Consider the following 24,163-nt stretch of genomic DNA (forward strand, 5'->3'; position numbering starts at 1 on the left):
TTATATTTTAAGTGTAATTGGAAGTTTTTTTGGTTTAAATGGATAGACACTTTTTTCACCTTTATTTTATGAGAACATTTAAGTTCTACTCTTTTAGCAAATTTCAATTATACAGTACAGTGCTATCAACTACAGTTGTCGTACTATAATATAGATCTTCAGACTTTATTCATCTTATAACTGAGAGTTTTTAAGCCTCTTACCAACTTTATCCCATTTCTCACCACTTCCAGTCTGTGGCAACTATTTTTCTACTTTCTATTTCTATGGGTTCTACTTTTCTTTATTTCCTTAGATTCCCCATGTAAATTTTATCGTGCAGTATTTGTCTTTCTCTGTCTGGTCTATTTTATTAACATAATACCCTCTAGATTCATCCGTGTTGTCACAAATGGCAGGATTCCCTTCCTGTTTATGATTGACTAATATTCCATTGTGTGTGTATATATGTATATCTATCTATCTATCTATATACATATATATCACATTTCTTTATTTGGCAATTGATAGAAGTGATGGTTATTTTGATTCAAACGCCTTATAACTTTTAATGAATCTTGATGATTTAACACATTTTCTTTTCTTTTCCATGTTTCTTATGTTGTTTTAGAAAAGTGAAAATGTATACATATATGTAGCATAGATATAGAGTTGGGAAAAGTAAAAAATCAAATTTTATCTGAAATAATATATTAATGCGTGTCATATTTTAAAGACTATATTCTTAGGTAAAATGTTATGCTGATTCATCCGTTATAATCTTTGTTCTTCTAATCATGTAAGAAAGCATCCACTGAGGTTTGTTTTCTCTGTGAGATTTTGACATCAGAAAAAGAGATGTTTTGATACAACATATTTCTTGTCTTATAGACAATTTTCTATTCTTTCTCAACAGAAAATTTAATTCTTATTGCAGACAAGATTAATGTTTCTTCTTTTCCGAAGGATTTTCTTTGATTACATCTGATTACATTTTGGCAGCTTTCATAATGATAAAAGAAAGAATTGAAATACGGATGTATTTTACTGACTCAAGAAGAGCTTCCTACTGCTTAACAGATACCAACTTGAAGATTTGAAGTGATACTCATAGTAACCATCTTACCATACGTGTCATGTTTTGTAGACAACACAGCTGGAATTGAAACCCGAAGAAATGGATACAGCCGTAGGCAGCAAGAGTTGTATTTCCTCCCTGTAGTAATAGAAGACAGCAGTTATCCTGTTCAGAGCAGCACCAACACAATGACTATTCGAGTTTGTCGATGTGACTCTGATGGTACCATCCTGTCTTGTAACGTGGAAGCTATTTTTCTACCTGTAGGACTCAGCACTGGGGCTTTGATTGCAATCCTTCTGTGCATTGTTATCCTCTTGGGTGAGTTTCAATATTAATCACGTATTCTCTTTCTCTCCCTTGTCTGTGTATCTCCTTCCTCATTTCGCCATGTAAATCAGTGTTTCTTCATTGAGCTGCTGCATAGAGATAGAAGGAAGACTATCTATACTGAAGTATAGTTTTATTCAAGTTAATTTTCTACTTCCTACCACATGGAAATATAGCAATAGAAATAAATATCACCAAAAGTATGTTCAAGCCCTAGGGAATTTTCAAGTATGAACACTTGAAACTTGAAGTTTGTGGCACTTGCTGCAATGAACTTTTCTACCCCATTTACAGCAGCAGTTTTAAATTCATTTTTTTTACATCCTGATAATTATTGTATTGTAGAACCTTTAAAATGATACTAGACAAAGAGTAGTTGTCCAATAGTGGTTCAATAAAGAATGAAAGAAAAGAGAAAGCACAGGAAAGAAGTAAAGGCACCTCTGTGTTTTTTTTTTTTTTTTTTTTTTTTTTTCTGTCTAAAGTGCTGGCCAGAAGCAATTCTTATTCCACTTTTCTCAGATCTCCTTACATCAAAACTCTCACCATTCCCACTAGGACAGAACAGAACACACTAAAATATCGAGAAGCACAGCGAAGGGAAAGGATTGAAGAAAATGCATTCTGTAACATCTCTGTGAGAATGAAAACCTACTTCAGGGGTGTCCCTCTCCCATAAACTTTGTTCAGCTGACGCTGTTTCATTTATTCATCCTCTACTGGATTCAAAAAAAAGAGAGATTTAATTTTTTTTTTTTATTTTTCCAGTCATTCCTTTACATGAAAATTGCAACAGAGGTACAGTTGGGCTCTGTGGAATCAGCTTATATCTATGCATGTGCATTATTTAGCCAAAATATTCTGACAAATGTACAGATATACCTTTATCTCTGGGATAGGAAATAAAAATTTAAAGTACTTACTAGGATGTGTGGCTTGGACAGTAAAGATCCACCTGCAATGAGGCAGCCTGGCTTTGATTCCTGGATCAGGAAGGTCTCCTGTAGGAGGGCATAGCAACCCACTCCAATATTCTTGCCTGAAAATTCTCATAGACAGAGGAGCCTGGTGGGCTAAAGTCCATGAAAGAGTTGTACATGACTGAGGCAATTTAGCACACACATGCTAAGTATTTACCAAGTGTCCACCTTGCACCTAGGTGTGAATTGCTGGTACACAGCTATGAATGTTGACACTCAGTCTTGCCACGGGGTCTGCTTACAAATCCATCTATTTGATCTCTGTAGCCAATCTCAGATCCCTTTAGTTAGATCATCTTATTCTTAGCCATTTTATATATTTCCTAGGGTGAGTGAAAGTATGAGAATCTTGTGGTGCCCAGGAACTTCTGTTTCACTCTCAAGCACATCTAACCAGTGTCTTTTTCAGTCATGGCAACTCTAAAGCCATTTTATACATATGCAGGTCTCTCTATGAGGTTTAAACTCTTTCACACACACTTTGGATGAAAAAACCATAGTGTTTTCAGTTCTGAGATCTGCATAAAGCCCAGAAGTGAAGAGTGCTGAACATCTCTTCAAAACCCATTATACAGAAGCTCTACCTTTATCTCCTCTATCTTCCTCCTTACTTTTGGAAGAAAAGGGAATAAACTTGCTTTAATCATCATGTAGTCTCCTACTTTCTAATCCTGTGACAAGATCTTCCTTCCAAACAATGTTGTGTTAAATTAAACACATTTGGCTATCAATCTATTGCCACTGCTATGGAGGAGAGGGGAGAATTATTCTAGGCAAAACTGGGCACTGACTTAATGGTGTGAATCTGTTTATTCACTCATAAAAAAATGTATATATATACATATACATATATATATAAATATATATATACACATATACATATATATATATAAATAATGATGACCATAAGTCAATGGGGAAAAAAAGATATTCAATGACAAGAGTCTATAAATTAAGTGTTTTAAAGTATGATCTTGTTTAAAGAAGGCCAGCTGATTACTAGGCATTTAGTTTGGAGAATATCTCAATATGGTAAGACACAGAATTTAAATAATTTGTGGTCTTACTTGACATAATTTGGAAAGCTGACTCTTATATTGTATATTCTTTCTCTTTGTCTTTTGTTTAATGCTTTTAAAAGTGACTTTTCTGTGATTTGTGTTTATTTTGTCAGAAATAAACAATGTTAACAAATGTAAATCTAGATATGAATGATATCTAAGTGTCAGTTATTGGCAACAATATTCAAATTTTACTGTGTGCTAAATCACTTCAGTCACGTCCAACTCTTTGCCACCTATAGACTATAGCCCTCCAGGCTCCTCTGTCCGTGGGATTCTCTAGCCAAAAATACTGGAGAGGGTTGCCATGCCCTCCTCTAGGGGGTCTTCCCGACCCATGGATTGAAATTAGGTCTCATGTCTCCTGCATCGGCAGGCAGGTTCTCTTCCACTAGAGCCACCTGGGAAGCCCCTCAAGTTTTATTGCGTATGCTTAGTCACTCATCGTATCTGACTCTTTGAGACCCCATGGACTGTAGCTCTCCAGGCTCCTCTGTCCATGCGGTTTCTCAAGGCAAGAATACTGGAGTGGGTTGCCATGCCCTCCTTCAGGGGATCTTCCCAACCCAGGGATCAAACCCGAGTCTCCTGCATTGCAGGCAGATTCTTTACTGTCTGAGCCATCAGGGATGCCCAAGAATACAGGAGTGGGGAACCTATCCCTTCTCCAGGAGATCTTCCTGATACAGGATTCAAACTGGGGTCTCTTGAATTGCAGGCTGATTCTTTACCAGATGAGGTACCAGGGAAGACCCAACTTCTATTACTGCAATGCTATACAGTTCTATGTATGACTGGACAAATCATTCTCTTTTTTTCTTTTTTAAATTAAGTTTTTATTAGAGTATAGTTGATTTACAGTGCTATGTTAGTTTCAGTATATAGAAAAGTGAAGTGGCATTCATATACATATATCCACTTGTTTTTAGATTCCCATCTAGGTCATTACAAGATATCGCCTGCAGTTCCCTGAGCCACATCATAGGTTCTTATTCATTATCTATTTTATATATAGTAGTGTGTATATATGTCAATTCCAATCTGCCAATTTCTCTCTCCTGCCTTTCTCCCTTGGTAATCAAAACTTTGTTTCCTACATCTGTGACTCTATTTCTGTTTTGTAAATAGGTTCATTTGCACCATTTTAAAAAATTCAACATATAAGTTATATATTTGCCTTTCTCTGTCTGCTTTTTTTTAATTTTGTAAAAAATTACCTGACACTGAGGTATTTAAACATATGTCAAATATAAGGCTACTGTTATTAGAATTTGTGAGTTTTGCAATGTTTTTCACTTTAGTTACAATTTAAAAATGAAACAATTTAAACAATGAAAATCAGCATAGATATGATCCATACAGATTACAACATGTGTACTTTGAAAATAATAGGATGTCATTAGAAAACTCAGCCAGCCCTGATCAATTTAATTTCTTATGGAGAGATGAGCAGACATAGTCTCACTTTGCCATTTTTGTCTTGTTCTAGCCATAGTTGTGCTGTATGTAGCTCTGAGAAGGCAAAAGAAGAAAGACACCTTGATGACCTCTAAGGAAGACATCAGAGACAACGTTATCCATTATGATGATGAAGGAGGTGGGGAGGAGGACACCCAGGCTTTCGACATTGGTGCTCTGAGAAACCCGAAAGTGATTGAAGATAACAAAATTCGCAGGGATATCAAACCAGATTCTCTCTGTTTACCTCGTCAGAGACCACCAGTGGAAGATAACACAGACATAAGGGATTTCATTAATCAAAGGCTACAAGAAAATGATGTGGACCCCACTGCCCCACCGTATGATTCATTGGCAACATATGCCTATGAAGGCAACGGATCAGTAGCCGACTCTCTTAGCTCCATAGAGTCTCTGACCACGGAGGCAGACCAGGACTACAACTACCTGACAGATTGGGGACCCCGCTTTAAAGTCTTGGCAGACATGTTTGGAGAAGAAGAGAGTTATAACCCTGATAAAGTCACTTAGAGGAGAGGCAAAGGTTAAAACACAGCCAACAGAAAAAATTTAAGGGAAAGGAACATAAATAGAAATCACATGCGTGCACATGCACGCACACACACACGCACACACACACACACACACGGCTTTCTAGGACAAGATTCCTTTGATTATCTGGTTTCTAGCAAGTTGCTATATTTATCATACTGTCAGTTTTGGTTTATTCTGCCAACACAAGATAAATCCTCTAGTGTGTACTTGCTTGGTTTTGTTTTGTTCTTTTGGAAACACACTGAGACAAGCTCAGGCCTATTCAATACAATTTACTGACGTGACAACCTAGAACGAAGATAGCTATGTGGCATCACGGTGGAAGAGTGTTAGATTTTTCTTAATTCCACTAAAGTGCCTACTGAAACTCTTATCATTTAAAGCGGTGTAGAGTACTCTCTGCTGTGATGGCATTGCAGGATTCAGACATAGAGGACATAAAACAAAGACACTGTCTTTATGTCAAGGAGCAATAGCAACATGCCGACTTCTCATTCCTTTTAAGGAAAGAAGAAGAAAACTTTCTGAACTCCATCTTCTTATAATTAAACTGCTCTTTTTTCTTTTTTTAAATGTATGCCAATATATATTTGTTTTTTCCTGCCCTTTCAGAAAATTGAAATAAATACAATAATAACAAAGTCAATATGTAAGTCCCAAATTTTAAAGGCAATGTTTGATCTTAATATTAGTTCCTATTAAAAGTGTTCATGAAAATGTTAATTGTTTTCCAAAGAAATAAAATTTTTAAAAGAAAAAAAAAACTCTTTATAAAAGAAGCCTCAGGCTGAAATTCAGATGAAAATAAATATTGGTTTTGTTTTAATATTGTGCCAGCACGTGAAAGGTTGGTTTTAACAAATCAGCAGATCATTGCAGTCTTCAGTCATACCAAAAATTTATGTTGTGTTATTATGAAACATTTTTGGGGAAAATGTCATTGATTTTAACAAGGGAAGAGAAATTTGTATACAGCTTCTCAGTTTCTTGCAAGCTAATGATTCTTTGATGAGACAAGAAGATAAAACATTTATCAAATAATGCAGAATGGATTTATAGAATTTCTAAAAATATTTATTAATAATTACCAAACAAATGAAACATCAGGAACTTTGGAAAATTCAAACCAGATATAACACCCAAATGTACATTAATGCAAGATCTAGCAGTTGATTTATTTATTTTATTAACATGAATTTCAATTTGGAACATTATTCTATTGGAGCTCAGAGTTACTTCTTTACCCTATTATCTGCAATTCTAATATAAACAATATCATGACTTTCCTTTGTAAAATAAACTTACTTTTTAGTTTGATGAAGTTTCTCAGAAATACTAGATTTTATAAGCAGATATGTAAGCTGCACTCATATACTGATACATTACTTTTAAGTGAACTTTACAAAATATCTACAAAGGCCCTTAACAAAACAGGTAACTACCTATAATGCAAGAATATATTTTCTTAATATTATAACTATACAAGTGACTACTGAAATATTAAACAATATATAGGAAACATAAAAGTTACTTATGAACCCTTTCTGAAGACATCATCTATATCCAGCTGCATTTCTGAAATATTTATAATTATATTTGTATTGTAAAGTGTGAAAGGAAACATTCACATATGGGGAAAATGGGTAGAAATAGAAATCATGTAGGCAAATTATATTCAGTCCTATTTATTATTAAATTCTTGCTTCAGAAATAAATATCTGATAGTTATGTTGTGCCAATTTGGCCATTTGAATCTGCATTTCCCGTTGTTCTTTTGGTGCCTCATAACTGGAGACTGTGCTTGCCTTCCTTATCAAGATCAGCTGTTCTTCACTTTGATGGTTTTACCTTTGTCTCATCCCAGGGAACTGCATTCAGTCTTGATGGAGTGTGATAATTTGCAATATACTTTGCTTTGGGAAGTGTTCATGTAATTTTTTAAAAAGCTGGTAATTCCATAACTATTCTGAAAGAAAAAAATATGTCAGCTTCTGGGTCTGCCCCAGCAACATGACTGGCTATGCCATAAGGCAAGGTCCTTTGAAGAAGGTTACTATGCAAATCACTTTCAGCTGATTCTTGTCAACAATGACTGCTTGTTGCACCTTGCTAGAGAATCTGACTGCCTCTGCATGTATTTATATATCAGAAGCAACGATGACACAAGGAAGACTTAGGGGAAGTAGGTCATTTCAAGGCATGTGACTGAGATACTAAGCAAGCACATGAAATTGGGGGGGTCTTACTTGCACCAAATGAATAAGCCTTTTTTCAGTACTTCTATCTTTTATGTTTGCTAAACCACTGAATTCATTTGTTAGGGCTGCCATGACAAAGCAATGCAGACTGGGTGACTTGAACAACTTTTTCCTTGCAGTTCTGGAAGCTAAAATTCTGAGATCAAGGGGTCTGTAGAGTTGCTTTCTTCTGAGGGTCTCTTTCCTTGGCTTTTCCATAGTTGTCTTCTCTTCATTTCTCTGCATGTTTTTGTCCCCTCCCCCGACCCCCCGCCCGGGCTCATTCTTCTTAAGGACAGCAGTCACACTAATCCCACTCACATGACTTCTTTTTTTTAAATCTTCGTTAACTCATTAAAAGTCCTTTTTCCAAATATAATAATATTCTAAGATACTGATGGTTAGGACTTCAAAATATGAATTTTATGGGAATGCATTTAGCCCATAAGAACCATAGAGATGTTAACAGGAAAAGAAATCAAAAACATATTTGATCTACAAAAAACAGGCAAACAAATTAAGGTTAAAAAAGGAAAAAAATGAAAATAATGAATGGAAATAAGTTCATGTACAATGGGAAACCGCAAAAGTGACAAGGTGAGCAGAGGTCTTTTGGTGCTCGTAAATTAGTAATATTATGGTACATCATCCACACTACTGAAAGCACTAAGCCTAATATTTCAATACTTTTAAATATCTAGAGATTCATTTTTATTTATAATACCACAGTAAATGGCCTTCATTCAGGAGTTAAACAATATAAAAATACTTAAAATTTACATGGGAATGGGTTGGCAATAATCATACATAACTTTTTAATTGCATTGCATGTTTACCTTTACAGAAGTGTATGGGTACATATTTTATGTAATACATGTATGTTACTTACATATTTTGAAAAATGTAATCTTTGTGGTCAAAGAAGTATCAGATCAACACATGAGTGAAACAGTGGTATGATCCACTAGAAAAAAATTTAAAATGTATTTTGTACCAAATTCTATTACTAACTGTAAAAGTCATTTGAGGTCAGCACCTTAAACTTCCTGTGATCTATCCTCTTTGGCAAAATGAATTTGCTGCTCTTGGTATTATTTACATTCCTCTGAAATTTCTTAACTCTTAAGTTCTAGTTATATTTACATGAAGTCCATTAAATAGTTTACATATTTATTACATAAAACTATGAGAATCAGAGATCTTCAAAGCATAAGTCGCAAGCTTCTTTGAATTATGGATATGATTGGTCATATTCCATGTTAGAAGAGCTAGACAACTACTTCTTAAGTAATAGCTGTTAAAATTCTTCATCAAGATGGAATGGTAGAGGTGTGCATAGAAAGAAGTGTTAAAATATAACCCTAATCTTGAGCCAAAGAGGAAAAACAAGTGTTTTGAAGAAAGGATTAGAAAGGATATGTTATTCCTTGTCTTTAAGAGGAGGACATTTTAAAAGTCCTTGGACAGGGCTTCCCTGGTGGCTCAGTGATAAAGAATATGCTGCCAACTCAGGAGACATGAGTTCAGTCTCTGGTCTGGGAAGATCCCACGTGCCAGGGAGCAACTAAGGCTTTGTGCTCTACAACTACTGAACCTGTGCTCTAAGGCCTGGGAGCCGTGACTGCTGAAGCCCGCATGCCTTAGAGCCTGTACTCTGCAACAAGGGAAGCCAACACAATGAGAAATCTGAGCATTGCAACTAGACAAGAACCTGTGCAAAAACAAAGAGCCAGCACAGCCAAAAATAAATAAAAAAAATGATAAAAATAATAATGAAATTCATTGGACAAGTTTTAGTAACTGCTGTATTAAAATGAGAATTCCTGGATGTTCCATGGTAGTCCAGTGGTTAGGATGTTATGTTATCATTGTGTCTGGGGTTCAGTCCCTGGCTGGGGAACTAAGATCCCCACAAGCTGTGCAGTGCGGCCATAAAAAAATTGAAATAAAATAAAATAAGAATTTTTAAAACAAATGCAAACATGCTAGCTCTATATTGAAGGCAATTTCCAAGTATTGAGGGATCTGAAAAGAATTAATAAAATGTCAGCATGCTACATCATTTTAGTTCCTAAGAGAAAAAGAGTGAGAGGAGATAATTTTGTAAATCTCTCTCCTCGTTTGAGAATTTGTTGACTCTTTCGTATGAAAAAAAAAGAAAAAGTGAAAGTGTTAGTCACTCAGTTACGTCCAACTCTTTGGGTTCCCACGGACTGCAGTCGGTGGGAACCCAAAAAGTTGGACACAACTTAGCAACTTCACCACCACCGCTAGCCAGCCATTCCCTTCTCCGGGGATCTTCCTGACCCAGGGTCGAACTCATGTCTCATGTGTTATAGGCAGATTCTTCATTGTGTGAGCCACCAAGGAAGACTCTCATCTAATGTACAGTTTAGCTAAGTACACAATTACAATTTGGAATTATTTTTCCAAGAATCTGAGTATTTCTTCCCTTATAAACATTGCTATAAAACAGTATACACACACATGCACATATATATGTAATTAAATGATAATTTCAATTTGCAGTATGTTTTTAACTGCCTCTTAATCCTTTTAGTCAAGTCCCTTATATTTAGTAGCATAGTGGATTTTCACAGCTATCAGTCAGTGATTAAATTTCTCAAAAAGGAGTTAAACTTTATGAGGAATTTAATGTTTTTTTTTGTTTGTTTTGCTTTTATTGCCCAATTCTAAGATGAATAAATGGAAAATAGTGTGTTCAAACAACTTGTGCAGAACCAATAAATAATAAATGAATAGATGGCAAAGCCCTTCAATTGTGAAGAGTTTAAGTACATTTATTTTCAATTTCCATTCTGGGCTTCTCCTCACTATATTCCACATTCTACACCATTACATGTTACATCACAATCGCAAGTGTTATTAACACAAAATCCTGGGAATTCCTGGTCACACTACAAAATAATATTGTATTTTCTTAAGAAAAGGGAAAAAAATGTCTTTGAATTTGAAATCAGAGTAATCAATGTTACTCAATAACCAGGATTTTAAGACATAGCAGTTGACTACAAGACAGTTAAGAAATCAATTATACATGAAAGTACTGAACTGTATATTATTAAGAATCAATGTATTTGCTATGACATCAGTTTTCACTTTCTTTTAAATATTCATCTTAACAATGTATTTACATAGGTACATATACATACATACATATATATACATATACATATATATGTGTGTGTATATATATTATCCTGACCTTAGCTTGAATTTTCAATCCAATTTTTTCTATTTTCCTTTCCTATCTGTATAAATGTACTTTAGTTCTTGTTTCTGTTGTTGTTGTTTAGTCACTAAGTTGTGACTGACTCTTGCAACCCCATGGGCTGTAACCCACCAGACTCCTCTGTCCATGTGATTTTCCAGGCAGGAATACTGCAATGGGTTGCCATTTTCTTCTCCAGAGGATCTCCCTGACCCAGGGATTGAACTCACATCTCCTGCATTGGCAGGGAGACTCTTTACCCCTGAGCCATCAGGGAAGCCCACTTTAGTTCTAACCATCACTTAAATCTCCAACTTTTAAATTCAGCTTACTTATACCTCTCCCAGTCCATGACCATGATATTTACCATGATTGAAAACTCCAGTATGTCGTCACTGAAAATTACCTGAGACAATCAGCAATTCTCCTTTTCTCCTCTTCTGCTCTGTCAATGTTTTAAAAAATGAGACAGCAATAATATTAATAAAGAGGTGCTCATCACTGCATATATACTTTGCAAAAAATACTACAAAAATTTAATGCTCACATTTTATGAATTACATTATTGTTATCTTTTTTTTTTTGCACATGAATAAACTAGGCTGAGATATGCGAAGGAACTTGTTTACTTCGAGGCAAAGGACTCTAGTAAAACTATGATATGCTCATTTCAGCGCTTATCCCATGAGATGTGGTATACCCAACTTTCACCTCACTCATGTATAATTGACTTTTTAACAATCTAAGGCCTGGTCTGTGTTCCTACTACACCTGCTTGAGGTTCCCTTGCAAATTTGCAACTGAAAACCCCAATGATCCTTTCTTTTCCTTTTCAAAATATCTCTAGAGTTAAGCATATCTTCATATTTCACTCTCAATTTTTACCTCCACCTTTCAGTTCATTCATTTTTTGTTTCTTCTTTTAATGCTTCTCACACAGTCTACATAAATAACCCTGTAGGGTCTTCCCATCTATTCTCATTTCTTTTTGTCAACATTGGAAAATCACCTGTTATAATCTTGGTTTCCATCCTTGTACAAATATTATTCAGTGAATCGCTAAATCTCTATTTATATGTTTGCTCTGTAAGTAAGATGAAGAAGTTTTACTTGTATACATTTGCTACTTTCTGAACACATATACTTGGCCAATTCATTGGTTTCAAATTCATTGGATACGAGTATATTTCTTAATCTGTCAGAGTTAAATATTTGTGTTGTTACTTGGGTTTGGAACTGTCCCTCTGCATCCTCTCTCTCTCTCTTCCTCTGTGTATATATATATATATATATATATATATATATATATACACACACACATACATATATATATATATTATATATATTTAAATTCATTAAATCAAGTATGAATGTTTCTTTTTATTTCTAGTTTACTGAGATCTTTAAAGTTATGAATGGCTGTTAAATTTTTTCAATATTTTCTATGTTAAATGTTATAATCAAATGATTTTTCTTTGTTATCCTAATGATATGTTTGCTGACTTTATTTTTTTGGGCTCCAAAATCACTCCAGATGGTGACTGCAGCCATGAAATTAAAAGACACCTACTCCTTGTAAGGAAAGTTATGACCAATCTAGACAGCATATTAAAAAGCAGAGACATTAAAAAAAAAAAAAAAGCAGAGGCATTATTTTGCCAACAAATGTCCATCTAGTCAAGGCTGTAGTTTTTTCGGTAGTCATGTATGGATGTGAGAGTTGGACTATAAAGTAAGCTGAGCACCAAATAATTGATGCTTTTGAACTGTGGTGTTGGAGGAGACTCTTGAGAGTCCCTTGGACTGCAAGGAGATCCAACCAGTCCATCCTAAAGTAGATCAATCCTGAGTGTTCATTGGGAGGACAGATTTTGAAGCTGAAACTCCAATACTTTGGCCACCAGATGTGAAGAGCTGACTCATTTGAAAATACCCTGATCCTGGGAAAGATTGAAGGCAGGAGGAGAAGGGGATGACAGAGGATGAGATGGTTGGATGGCATAACTGACTCAATGGACATGAGATTGGGTGAACTCCAGGAGTTAGTGATAGACAGGGAAGCCTGGTGTGCTACAGTCCATGGGATGGCAAAGAGTTGGACATGATGGAGCAACTAAAATGAACTGAACATTGTTATTTAATTGCTAAGTCATGTCCACCTCTTTTGCAACCTCGTGGACTGTAGCCCATCTGGCTCCTCGTCCATAGGATTCTCTAGGCAAGAATATTGGAGTGGGTTGTCATTCCCTTTTCTAGGGGATCTTCCTGATTCAGGGATCAAACCTGAGGTTTTTGCATTGCTGGTAGATCCTTTACCACTGAGCCATTGGGGAATTGATATTATGGTTAAAAGAGCCTCAACTTTGAATGAATCATATTTGTTTTTGTATACATATATCATGTGAGTATCAAGACCAGAAAGGTCATTAAAAGAAATGAAAGAGATAAAAATTCTCTATAATTAATAGCATACCAAATCCAATTACATTTAAAATATAGTAGTCTTTATTTTCCCTTTTTTAACAGTCATTTCTGGTTTTAATATTGGGGTACTGTTGATCTCATAAAATGAATTATTAGTATTATTACTTCTCATTGTATTTTCTGGAAAATATCATGTATGATTATTATTGTTTAACTGTCTGGTACAAATACCCAGAGATATAATTAGGCCTAGTACATTTCTTGTTAGATGTTTATTAATTATGAATTTATTTAATGGATTCAGGATTATCTAGGTTATTTATTTCTCTTTGTATGAGTTTTGGAGTTTGTTTCTTTAAGGAATTAATCCACTTTAACTAAGTTATCAAATTTGTGGGCATAGATTTGTTCACAGTGTTCATTTATTATCATGTTGAGATCTGTAGATCTATAATGATGACCTCCTTTCTTTCATTTCATACATTATTCACTTGTGTCTTCTCACCTTTGTTTTCCCCTGGTTAGACTGGTTGGAGTTTTATCAATTTCATTGATTTTTTTCAAAGAACCAGGCGTTGTTTTTATTGAATTTTCCTTTTTTTTAATTGGAGGATAATTACTTGACAATGTTGTGCTTGTTTCTCCAGTACAACAATGCAAGTAAATCATAATTTATATATATACAAGTTGAAATAAGAATTAGAAAATTAAATACAGGGATGGGAGTGGGGAGGGATGTTCCAGAGGGAGGGAGTATATTTGTCTGTCTGTCTGTCTGTATATATATGCATGCATATACATACATATAGTATATTTTCTAATTTTATATGTATTTATATATACATATGTTTTAATTTTTTATTTTATTTGAAGAATTTTAAACTTAAATTGTTCTTCTTTTCACAGTTCTCCATGACAGAGCCTTAGATTATTTACTTTAGATCTTTTTTCTTTTCTGATATATACATTTAAGGCCACATATTTCCCTCTATACACTATTTTCACTGCATCTCTCAAATTTTAAAGAGCTGCATTTTCATTTTTGTTTAATCCAAAACATATTTTTAACTTATTTGGAAACTCCTGAAATTCATGTGTCATTTAAAAAGTGTTGCTTAATTTCTAAACATTAATTTTTTTTTTTAATTTTGTTTCTGTTACTGATTCCTACTCTAATTCCATTGTGAGCTGAGAACATTTTGTGTGATTTTAAAATGTTATTAAGGTGTGTTTATAGCACAGAAAAAGATCTGTCTTGGTAACTGTCCCATTTCACCTTGAGAAGAATGTTTCTTCTACTACCTCTGGATGTAATATTCTATAAATGTTCATTAAGAAATGTTATTGATAGAGCCATTCGGAGAGTGTCTATCTTACTGATTTTTTTTCCTCCTTTATCTATCAGCTACTGACAAAGAGATGTTGAAGCATCCTATAAAGAGAACGGCTTTTTCTATCTCTCCTTTAACTTCTATCCATTTTTGCCTTACATACATATTTAAGATAATAAATTTTCTTGGAGAGTTGATTGCTTCTTTATGTCTGGTAAATTCCTTTTTAAAAAATCTCTAATAATTTCCTTTTGTTGTGTTCTGAAGTCTGCTTTATCTGAAATTCAATATAGTTACTCTAGCTTTCTTTTGATTATTATTAGCATGAATACCTTTATCTACTCCTATACTTTTTGCCTCATGGCATCTTTATGATTTAAAGTCATCTTCGTTTATATACAAATATATTATTCTGTGTGTTTTTAATCTTCTCTGATAATTTCTGACTTTTAATTGATATTTTTAGAACATTATACAGAAGTCCTTCTGTGTGGTGGGAAGATATTGAAAAGTGGGAGCATTCTATAATCTTCATATTAAATCTCTGTGTGTCAGTAAGACTGTGTCTCAAGTGTATGACCTTCAAAAGTATTAGTTCAGTGTTACAGTGTTTAAAAAAAAAAAAACAATTTTACCTTTACTCTCTTCAGTGTTGTCCAATCTATTTTCAAAAATTTTGAACTGATTTGCATGAGAAAATCCTCATCCCGTGCTAATATATGCACTAATATATGCTACAATTTTCTTCATATAAAATATGTACTTTATATAAGGAATCAAATTTTCACTTAATCTAAATAAACTAGAATAAAATATAATAGAAGTCTTTACAAAAAAAAAAAAAAGAAATACATTAAACATTCCACTCTAGTGTTCTTTCATTATGAATTCTAAATGTGATTCCTTGCATGTGTCTGTATATATTTATATACACATATGTATATATATAGACTTACATATATATATAATTTAAAATATTGAATGTGGTGGATCTATCATTTATTAAATTTAGTAACATTATTAAGTGAGAGTAGAATTTGATATTTTATAACTGCTAAATATACATTTTTTTCTTTTTTTAATGAAACAAAGATGAATATTTTTAATGATAAAAGGTGCAATTCACAAAGAAGATGGACATCATAAATCATTAGACACCTTAACAACAAAGAAACAAAAATAACTAAAGCAAAATCAAAAGAAATATAAGGGAAAAGAAAAATATATAATCATAGAGAGACATGCTAACATTTCTCTCAGAATATTAGAGAAATACTAGAACACTATGGCACATCAAGTTCCTACGTTGGAAGGTAATGTGAGAAAAGTGATTCATTTTTTTCTTTTTTTAAGCAAGTCGTTTAACTGATGGACACAAAAAATGAGCAGAGCAAAATTCCAGCCTTTCCTCATTATAGTTTATAATGAGCATTTATTATAACATCCCTTAAATTCTTGAAACTGTGAAAAGGTCATATGCAAACTCAGATGATAAAAATACTTTAGGTGCTGAGCATACAAATGTTCCCACTGTAGACACAGAAATGGAGGGAAATGTGGAATCGTTACCCTTAAAATCTAGGTTTATTATGACATCTGTAAACTAGCTAGATAAAATCTCACTCAGAAAGCATATTACAGATATGTACTTAAGTCTCTTGTTCTTACAAGGCTGTTACTTTTTTGGGCTCAGAGCATTTTTGCTCTTAGGACTGATAACTTGCATACATTCAAATCGTATCATAATATGAGTAGCTTTCTAAGCTTGTTGTTTAGTCACTAAGTCGTGTCTGAGTCTTGTGCAACACCGTGGACTATGGCCCACCAGGCTCCATTGTCCATGAGATTTCTCAGGCAACAAAACTGGAATGGACTGCCATTTCCTCCTCCAGGGAATCTTCCTGACCCAGAGATCAAAGCCATGTCTCCTGCTTGGCAGGCAGATTCTTTACTGCTGAGCCATCAGGGAAGCCCTTACCAAGCTTAGGGAAACCTTATATAGAAACAATAGTATAACGTTCAATTAAGAAGGCACATCTAAGCATTAGTCCTCTATTTTCAGATACAAAGGCATATCAATTTTAATACTGGAAGCCCTGAATAAATATTTAATGATAATATATGTTTCAGTTAAAGTTATATGCTTTTCTATCTTTCATTTCATCTACACCATCCCTGTGAAAGTATTCTCAACCTGATTAAATGACACTCCTATTGTCACATTGCCTTTAATTGACAGTTTTGAGGAAAGAAGTAAAACCAAGTAAAAACAGCAGCAACAGAAACAATGATAGCTACAAATTCATTCAACTTTTAGATCTTGCAAAGAACTATTTATAAAAAAATATATATAAAGAAATATATGTGATTTTAAATCTGTCTGTTTCAATGTCAAGGATGCTTGACTTGTGAAGTGGATGCCATTCTGTCAAAATAAGTCTAAACTTAAAGAAAATCAGTATATAGAAAGAGTAAACATTTTCCTTAGTGCAACACACACATCATGTTTCACCTTGAAGTTCACTCAAAAGGTAAATTCATTTGCATCAGTTTCCTAGAATAACATTTGAAATTTTAGTATTTTCCATGTGAAGTCTGAGGCATTAAGAAGTTATATAATTTCCCATGGTCTCAAAGCTAATAATTTTCAGAACTTTGATGTGGACATTTGTTAGACCAACTTCAGTGGTTAAGCTCTTTCCATATCATTTTTCCGTCTCCCCTTGACATACCTAAGCTTGATAATCTTTTGCTTATTTCTAGCCTATTTCTTTTTCCATTTTGTATGGAAATTGTTTCAAAATTATCTGCTAGATTCATTACCAATCACTGCCACACATTAATCTTTCTCCTACATATCTCAGCAGAAAATCAAGCTTCCAATCTTATACAGTATTTTCTTTTATTGAAGCACTGTTGGTTTACAATATTACATTAGTTTCAGGTATACAAAATAATGAATCAATATTGTTTGTAATATTTTTATTAAAAATCAATATTTTATCATTAATATAGATTATATTCCATTTGAAGTTGTTACAAACTAATGGCTATATTTCTCTGTGCTGTACAATATATCCTTGTTGCTAATTTATTTATAGAGTAACTATTAATTATCTTTTTTTCACAAACTCTCATCCATTTTTATTCTCATGTCTCATCTTTTGAGAAGCATTTACACAATTTTCAGTAATGTCAATTATATGCCATCTTTACTGAAACATAGTATTTGTTCCAAAGAATAGCAAGGAGAGATAAGAAAGCCTTCCTCAGTGATCAATGCAAAGAAATAGAGGAAAACAGTAGAATGGGAAAGACTAGAGATCTCTTCAAGAAAATTAGAAATGTCAAGGGAACATTTCATACATAGATGGCCTTGATAAAGGACAGAAATGGTATGGACCTAACAGAAGCAGAAGATATTAAGAAGAGGTGGCAAGAATACATAGAAGAACTATACATAAAAGGTCTTCATGACCCAGATAACCACGAAGGTGTGATCACTCACACTCACCTAGAGCCAGATATTCTGGAATGTGAGGTCAAGTGGGTCTTAGGAAGCATCACTACAAACAAAGCTAGTGGAGATGATGGAATTCCAGTTGAAGTATTTCAAATCCTGAAAGATGATGCTGTGAAAGTGCTGCACTCAATATGTCAGCAAATTTGGAAAATTCAGCAGTGGCCACAGGACTGGAAAAGGTCAGTGTTCATTCCAATCCCAAAGAAAGGTAATATCAAAGAATGCTCAAACTACCACACAATTGCACTCATCTCATACGCTAGTAAAGTAATGTTCAAAATTCTCCAAGCCAGGCTTCAGCAATATGTGAACTGTGAACGTCCAGATGTTCAAGCTGATTTTAGAAAAGGCAGAGGAACCAGAGATCAAGTTGTCAGCATCTGCTGGATCATGGAAAAAGCAAGAGAGTTCCAGAAAAACATCTATTTCTGCTTTATTGACTATGCCAAAGCCTTTGACAGTGTGGATCACAACAAACTGTGGACAATTCTGAAAGAGATGGGACTACCAGACCAGCTGACCTGCCTCTTGAGAAACCTGTATACAGGTAAAGAAGCAACAGTTAGAACTGGGCATCGAACAACAGACTGGTTCCAAATAGGAAAAGGAATACATCAAGGCTGTATATTGCCACACTGCTTATTTAACTTATATGCAGAGTACATCATGAGAAATTTTCAGCTGGAGGAAGCACAAGCTGGCATCAAGATTGCCAGGAGAAATATCAATAATCTAAGATATGCAGATAACACCACCCTTATGGCAGAAAGTTAAGAAGAACTAAAGAGCTTCTTGATGAAAGTATAAGAGGAGAGTGAAAAAGTTGGCTTAAGGCTCAACATTCAGTAAATTAAGATCATGGCACCTAGTCTCATCACTTCATGGCAAATAGATGAGAAAACAGTGGAAACAGTGGCTGACTATTTTTCTGGGCTCCAAAATCACTGCAAATGGTGATTGCAGCCATGAAATTAAAAGACGCTTACTCCTTGGAAGGAAAGTTATGACCAACCTAGATAGCATATTCAAAAGCAGAGATATTTCTTTGCCAACAAAGGTTTGTCTAGTCAAGGCTATGGTTTTTCCAGGAGTCTTGTATGGATGTGAGAGTTGTACTCTAAAGAAAGCTGAGCGCCGAAGAATTGATGCTTTGAATTGTGGTGTTGGAGAAGATTCTTGAGAGTCCCTTCGACTGCAAGGAGATCCAACCAGTCCATCCTAAAGGAGGTTAGTCCTGGGTGTTCATTGAAGGGACTGATGCTGAAGCTGAAACTCAAAATCCTTTGGCCACCTGATGCAGAGAGCTGACTCATTTGAAAAGATCCTGATGCTGGGAAAGTTTGAGTGGGAGGAGAAGGGGATGACAGAGGATGAGATGGTTGGATGGCATCACCGACACAATGGACATGGGTTTGGGTGGACTCTGGGAATTGGTGATGGACAGAGAGGCCTGGCGTGTTGCGATTCATGGGTTCGCAAAGAGTCATACTGAACTCACAAAAGTGACTGAACTGAACTGAACTGAAGTATTTGTGACCTAAATATGTTTTGAAATTTGAAGGATGAACCTGAAAAGAATGAAATCTTCAGATCACTCTACTGTTTATAATACTGTTCCTTTATACAAACTGATTTATTTATGTTTTGCTTTCTTTTTCTTATTATCAGGTTGTCAAGACTTTCTATTAAATTTAAGCAATAAAAACACATGATCTTACTCTATTGGGTGCCTTCATCGTCATTCAATTATCATTTCAAGAAGTATTAATTGTGTGTCATTTGCACTACTCAGTAAAAAAAAAAAAAAAAGAAAGGAAGGAAGAAAAGGAAAAAACTATATGGGAGAAATTTATGCTAATACTCTGTTTTATATAGATTTATATGAACAAGGGCAAATAGACTATAAAGAATTAAAAAATGACTATAGTTTTAGAAGTACTCACACTATCACTCAACACCTCTATAATTAATACATATTCAGTTTTATTTATTTAACTTAGCACAAAAGGGAAAATGTGTCATTAAAGCATGCTTTAATGTAATCCTCTTCTTTTTCCACACAATCAGGGTCTCATCCCTTGAATACTTAACACATGTCATTAGAACATTTAAAAATAATTTTACTCTGAGATTCATAGTAAATTGTTATCATTTGCATCAGCAAAATGACTTTTCACAGTAGTTGTATGAAATGAGGAGCTTGCTTATCTAATCTGATGCCAGGTTTGTTTTAAAAATGATCTTCAGCAACACAATAATGTTGCAATTTAATTATTTTATTTTTATAGATTTCAACATATTAAATGAGGTGACATCATTATTTTCCTTATTATTCAAAGTGTATTTAATCATAGTGCAAACATTTATAGGCTCTCTACTTTGTCTAGAAACCATGCTACACACTGAGGAAATAAAAATCATTAAAACATTCACATTCCCTAGTTCCCAGGAAATTAAACCAAATATATGAATATACAATTAAATATATATATATGTTTATATATATGTCAAATAAATATATAAAACTGGTACAACCTAAATTTGGAGTCTTCAGAAAAGGAGATTGCCAGTTTATGCTCTATCTTAGGATCAATTGTGGAGAAGGAAATGACAACCCAACTCCAGCATGCTTGCTTGGATAATTCCATGGACAGAGGAGCCTGGTGGGCTACAGTCCATGGGGTCACAAGGAGTAGGACACAACTGAATGACCAACAATTAGGATTAATTGATCAATTGTACGTTAGCTCCTGTGCATAGTATATTTCCTTAGAATCTATAAAAAGTATTGTAAGCATTGTGCAGCAAAATCGTTATGCATAAATTATACAGTTGTACTATTTGTGAGCCTCTAAAAAGGGCAGTGCCAAGGAATGTTCCAATTACTGTCCAACTGGGCTCATTTCACATTCTAGCAAGCTTACACTCAAAATCCTTGAAGTTAGACTTCAACGGTACATGAACCAAGAAATTACAGATGTATAGCTAGGTTTAGAAAAAAAGGCAGAGTAACCAGAGACTAAATGGCCAAAGTACATTGGATCAAAGAGAAAGCAAGGGAATTCTAGAAAAACCTCTACTTCTGCTTCATTGAGTACGCTAATGCCTTTGAGTGTGTGGAAAATTCTTAAAGAGATAAAAATACTAGACCACCTTCTCTGTCTCCTGAGAAACCTTACTCAGGTCAAAAAATAACAGTTAGAACCTTACAGGGAATAATCTGTGATGTGCTTAGTCACTCAGTTGTGTCTGACTCTTGTTACCCCGTGGACTGTAGCCCAGCAGGCTCCTCTGTCCATGGGGATTCTCTAGGCAAGGATACTGGATTGGGTGGCATGCCCTCCTCTAGGGGATCTTCCCAACCCAGGGATCGAGCCTAGGTTTCCCACATTGAAGGCGAATTCTTTACCATCTGAGCCACAAGGGAAGCTGACAAGGAAGAAAGGACTGACTCAAAATTGGAAAAGGAATAAGATAAAAGTGTATAGTGGCATCCTATTTATTTAACTTATATGCAGTGTACATCATGAGAAATGCTGAACTGGATGACTCACGAGAGAGAATCAAGATTGCCAAGAGAAATATCAACTTCAGATATACAGATAATACCATTCTAATGGCAGAAAGTGAGGAGAAACTAAAGAACGTCTTAATGAGGATGAAAGAGGAGAATGAAAAAGCTGGCTTAAAACTCAACATACAAAAAACAAAGATCATAGCATCCAGTACCATCACCTCATGTCATATACAAGGGGAAAAAAGTGCAAGCAATGGGAGATTTTCTTTTCTTGGGCTCTGAAATCACTGTGGATAATGACTGTGGCCATGAAATTAAAGGATGCTTGCTCCTCAGAAGAAAAGCAATGACAAACCTAGACAGCATTTTAAAAAGCAGAGACATCACTTTGACAACAAAGGTCCATCTAGTCAAATCTATGGGTTTTTTTAGAAGTAATGTACAGGGTGTGAGATATGGATCATAAAGAGAGCAGAGCACCGAAGAATTGATGCTTTTGAACCTTGATGCTGGAGAAGAGCCTTCCCTGGTGGCTCAGCTGGTAAAGAATCCATCTGCAATGTGAGAGACCTGGGTTCAATCCCTGGGTTGGGAAGATCCCCAGGAGAGGGGAACGACTATCCACTCCCTTACTCTCACCTGGAGAATTCCATGAACTCTACAGTCAAACAGCATATTGGGCTTACCTGGTAGCTCAGCTGGTGAAGAATCCAACTACAATGCAGGAGACCCCAGTTTGATTCCTGGGTCAGGAAGATCCACCTGAGAAGGGATAGGCTACTCACTCCAGTATTCTTGGGCTTCCCTGGTGCCTTAGCTGGTAAAGAATCTGCTTTAAAAGGGTGAATGGGTTGGGAAGATCCCCTGGAGAAAGGAAAGGCTATCCACTTGAAAGAATACTCTTGAGAATTCCTTGCATAGTAAGAAGATCAAACCAGTCAATCCTAAATGGAATCAACTCAATATTTATTGCAAGGACTGATACTGAAGCTGAAGCTCCAATACTTTGGCCACCTGGCACGTAAGAGCCAACTCATTATAAAAGCTCCTGATGCTGGGAAAGATTAAAGGGAAAAGGAGAAGAGGGTAGCAGAGGATGAGATGGTTAGAGAGCTTCACCCACTCAATGGACAGGAGTTTGACCAAACTCCAGGTTATAGTGAAGGACAGGGAAGCCTGCATGCTGCAGTTCATGGGATAGCAAAGAATTGGAAGTGGGTGGGCAACTGAATGTTTCCAGCATACATTTCACACGTTAGTGCTGTTTTCTCCCATATCTGAAAGCAGTTATTTCACATATTTTGTCTTGCTTATAGTAGGTAAGAATAGGAGAGCTAGTCTGGTACCATCTATTTAACCATGGCTGAAATAGCAAGTCTCTGCAGTAGAGTTTTTAAATAAGTAACAAATAATGGATCCTATGCACGGTCGAAGGTTTAGCCTTAAAGAGGATCCAGAGAAGTTAACACAGGAACCCTGAACACTTACACAATTAATCATGTTGTCTTATAATCCTTCTGTCTTCTCTTCATTTGGTAGGTAGGTCATAAACAATATCATACCAAGGAGCATTCTGACAGCAATGCTAAACTTCTATAATTTTATAATCTGTTGCCTTCCATTTCAAAGATGAGTGGCAGAATCAACAATATTGTAAAGTAATTAGCCTCCAATTAAAATAAATAAATTAAAAAAATTGAATAACAGATTGTATAGATGTCTATGTTCTTAATGTATCTGCCTCTTTGTCTGCTTTCTATAGTAATTGTTTTTATCCAAAGTCTCATTACATCTTGACTAAGCACATATGTTAAAATTTCAATTTATCATTTGATTTAATATTACAACGATGAAAGTGAAAGAGGAGAGTGAAAAAGTTAGCTTAAAGCTCAACATTCAGAAAACGAAGATCATGACATCCGGTCCCATCACTTCGTGGGAAATAGATGGGGAAACAGTGGAATCAGTGTCAGACTTTATTTTTCTGGGCTCCAATATCACTGCTGATGGTGACTGAAGCCATGAAATTAAAAGACGCATACTCCTTGGAAGGAAAGTAATGATCAATCTAGATAGCATATTGAAAAACAGAGACAATACTTTGCCAACAAAGGTCCGTCTAGTCAAGGCTTTGGTTTTTCCAGGGATCATATATGGATGTGAGAGTTGGACTGTGAAGAAGTCTGAGCGCTGAAGAATTGATGCTTTTGAACTGCGGTGTTGGAGAAGACTCTTGAGAGTCCCTTGGACTGCAAGGAGATCCAACGAGTCCATTCTGAAGGAGATTAGCCCTGGGATTTCTTTGGAAGGAATGATGCTAAAGCTGAAACTCCAATACTTTGGCCACCTCATGCAAAGAGTTGACTTACTGGAAAAGACTCTGATGGTGGGAGGGATTGGGCGCAGGAAGAGAAGGGGATGACAGAGGATGAGATGGCTGGATGGCATCACCAACTCG

The 24,163-nt window shown here is 35.1% G+C and overlaps 1 protein-coding gene across 1 annotated transcript in view; it reads left to right on the top strand.

Moving 5' to 3' along the window:
- Positions 1-6,272, top strand: part of CDH12 (cadherin 12) — a 234,760-nt gene extending 228,488 nt beyond the window's left edge. Inside the window, exons 10-11 of the mRNA XM_018065476.1 lie at positions 1,127-1,378; positions 4,918-6,272. Of these exons, the coding sequence (XP_017920965.1) occupies positions 1,127-1,378; positions 4,918-5,417 (752 nt within the window). The 3' untranslated portion in view covers positions 5,418-6,272. The remainder of the gene's footprint in view (positions 1-1,126; positions 1,379-4,917) is intronic.

This window comes from Capra hircus, chromosome 20, assembly GCF_001704415.2.
Source record: "Capra hircus breed San Clemente chromosome 20, ASM170441v1, whole genome shotgun sequence".
Taxonomy (NCBI): Eukaryota; Metazoa; Chordata; class Mammalia; order Artiodactyla; family Bovidae; genus Capra; species Capra hircus.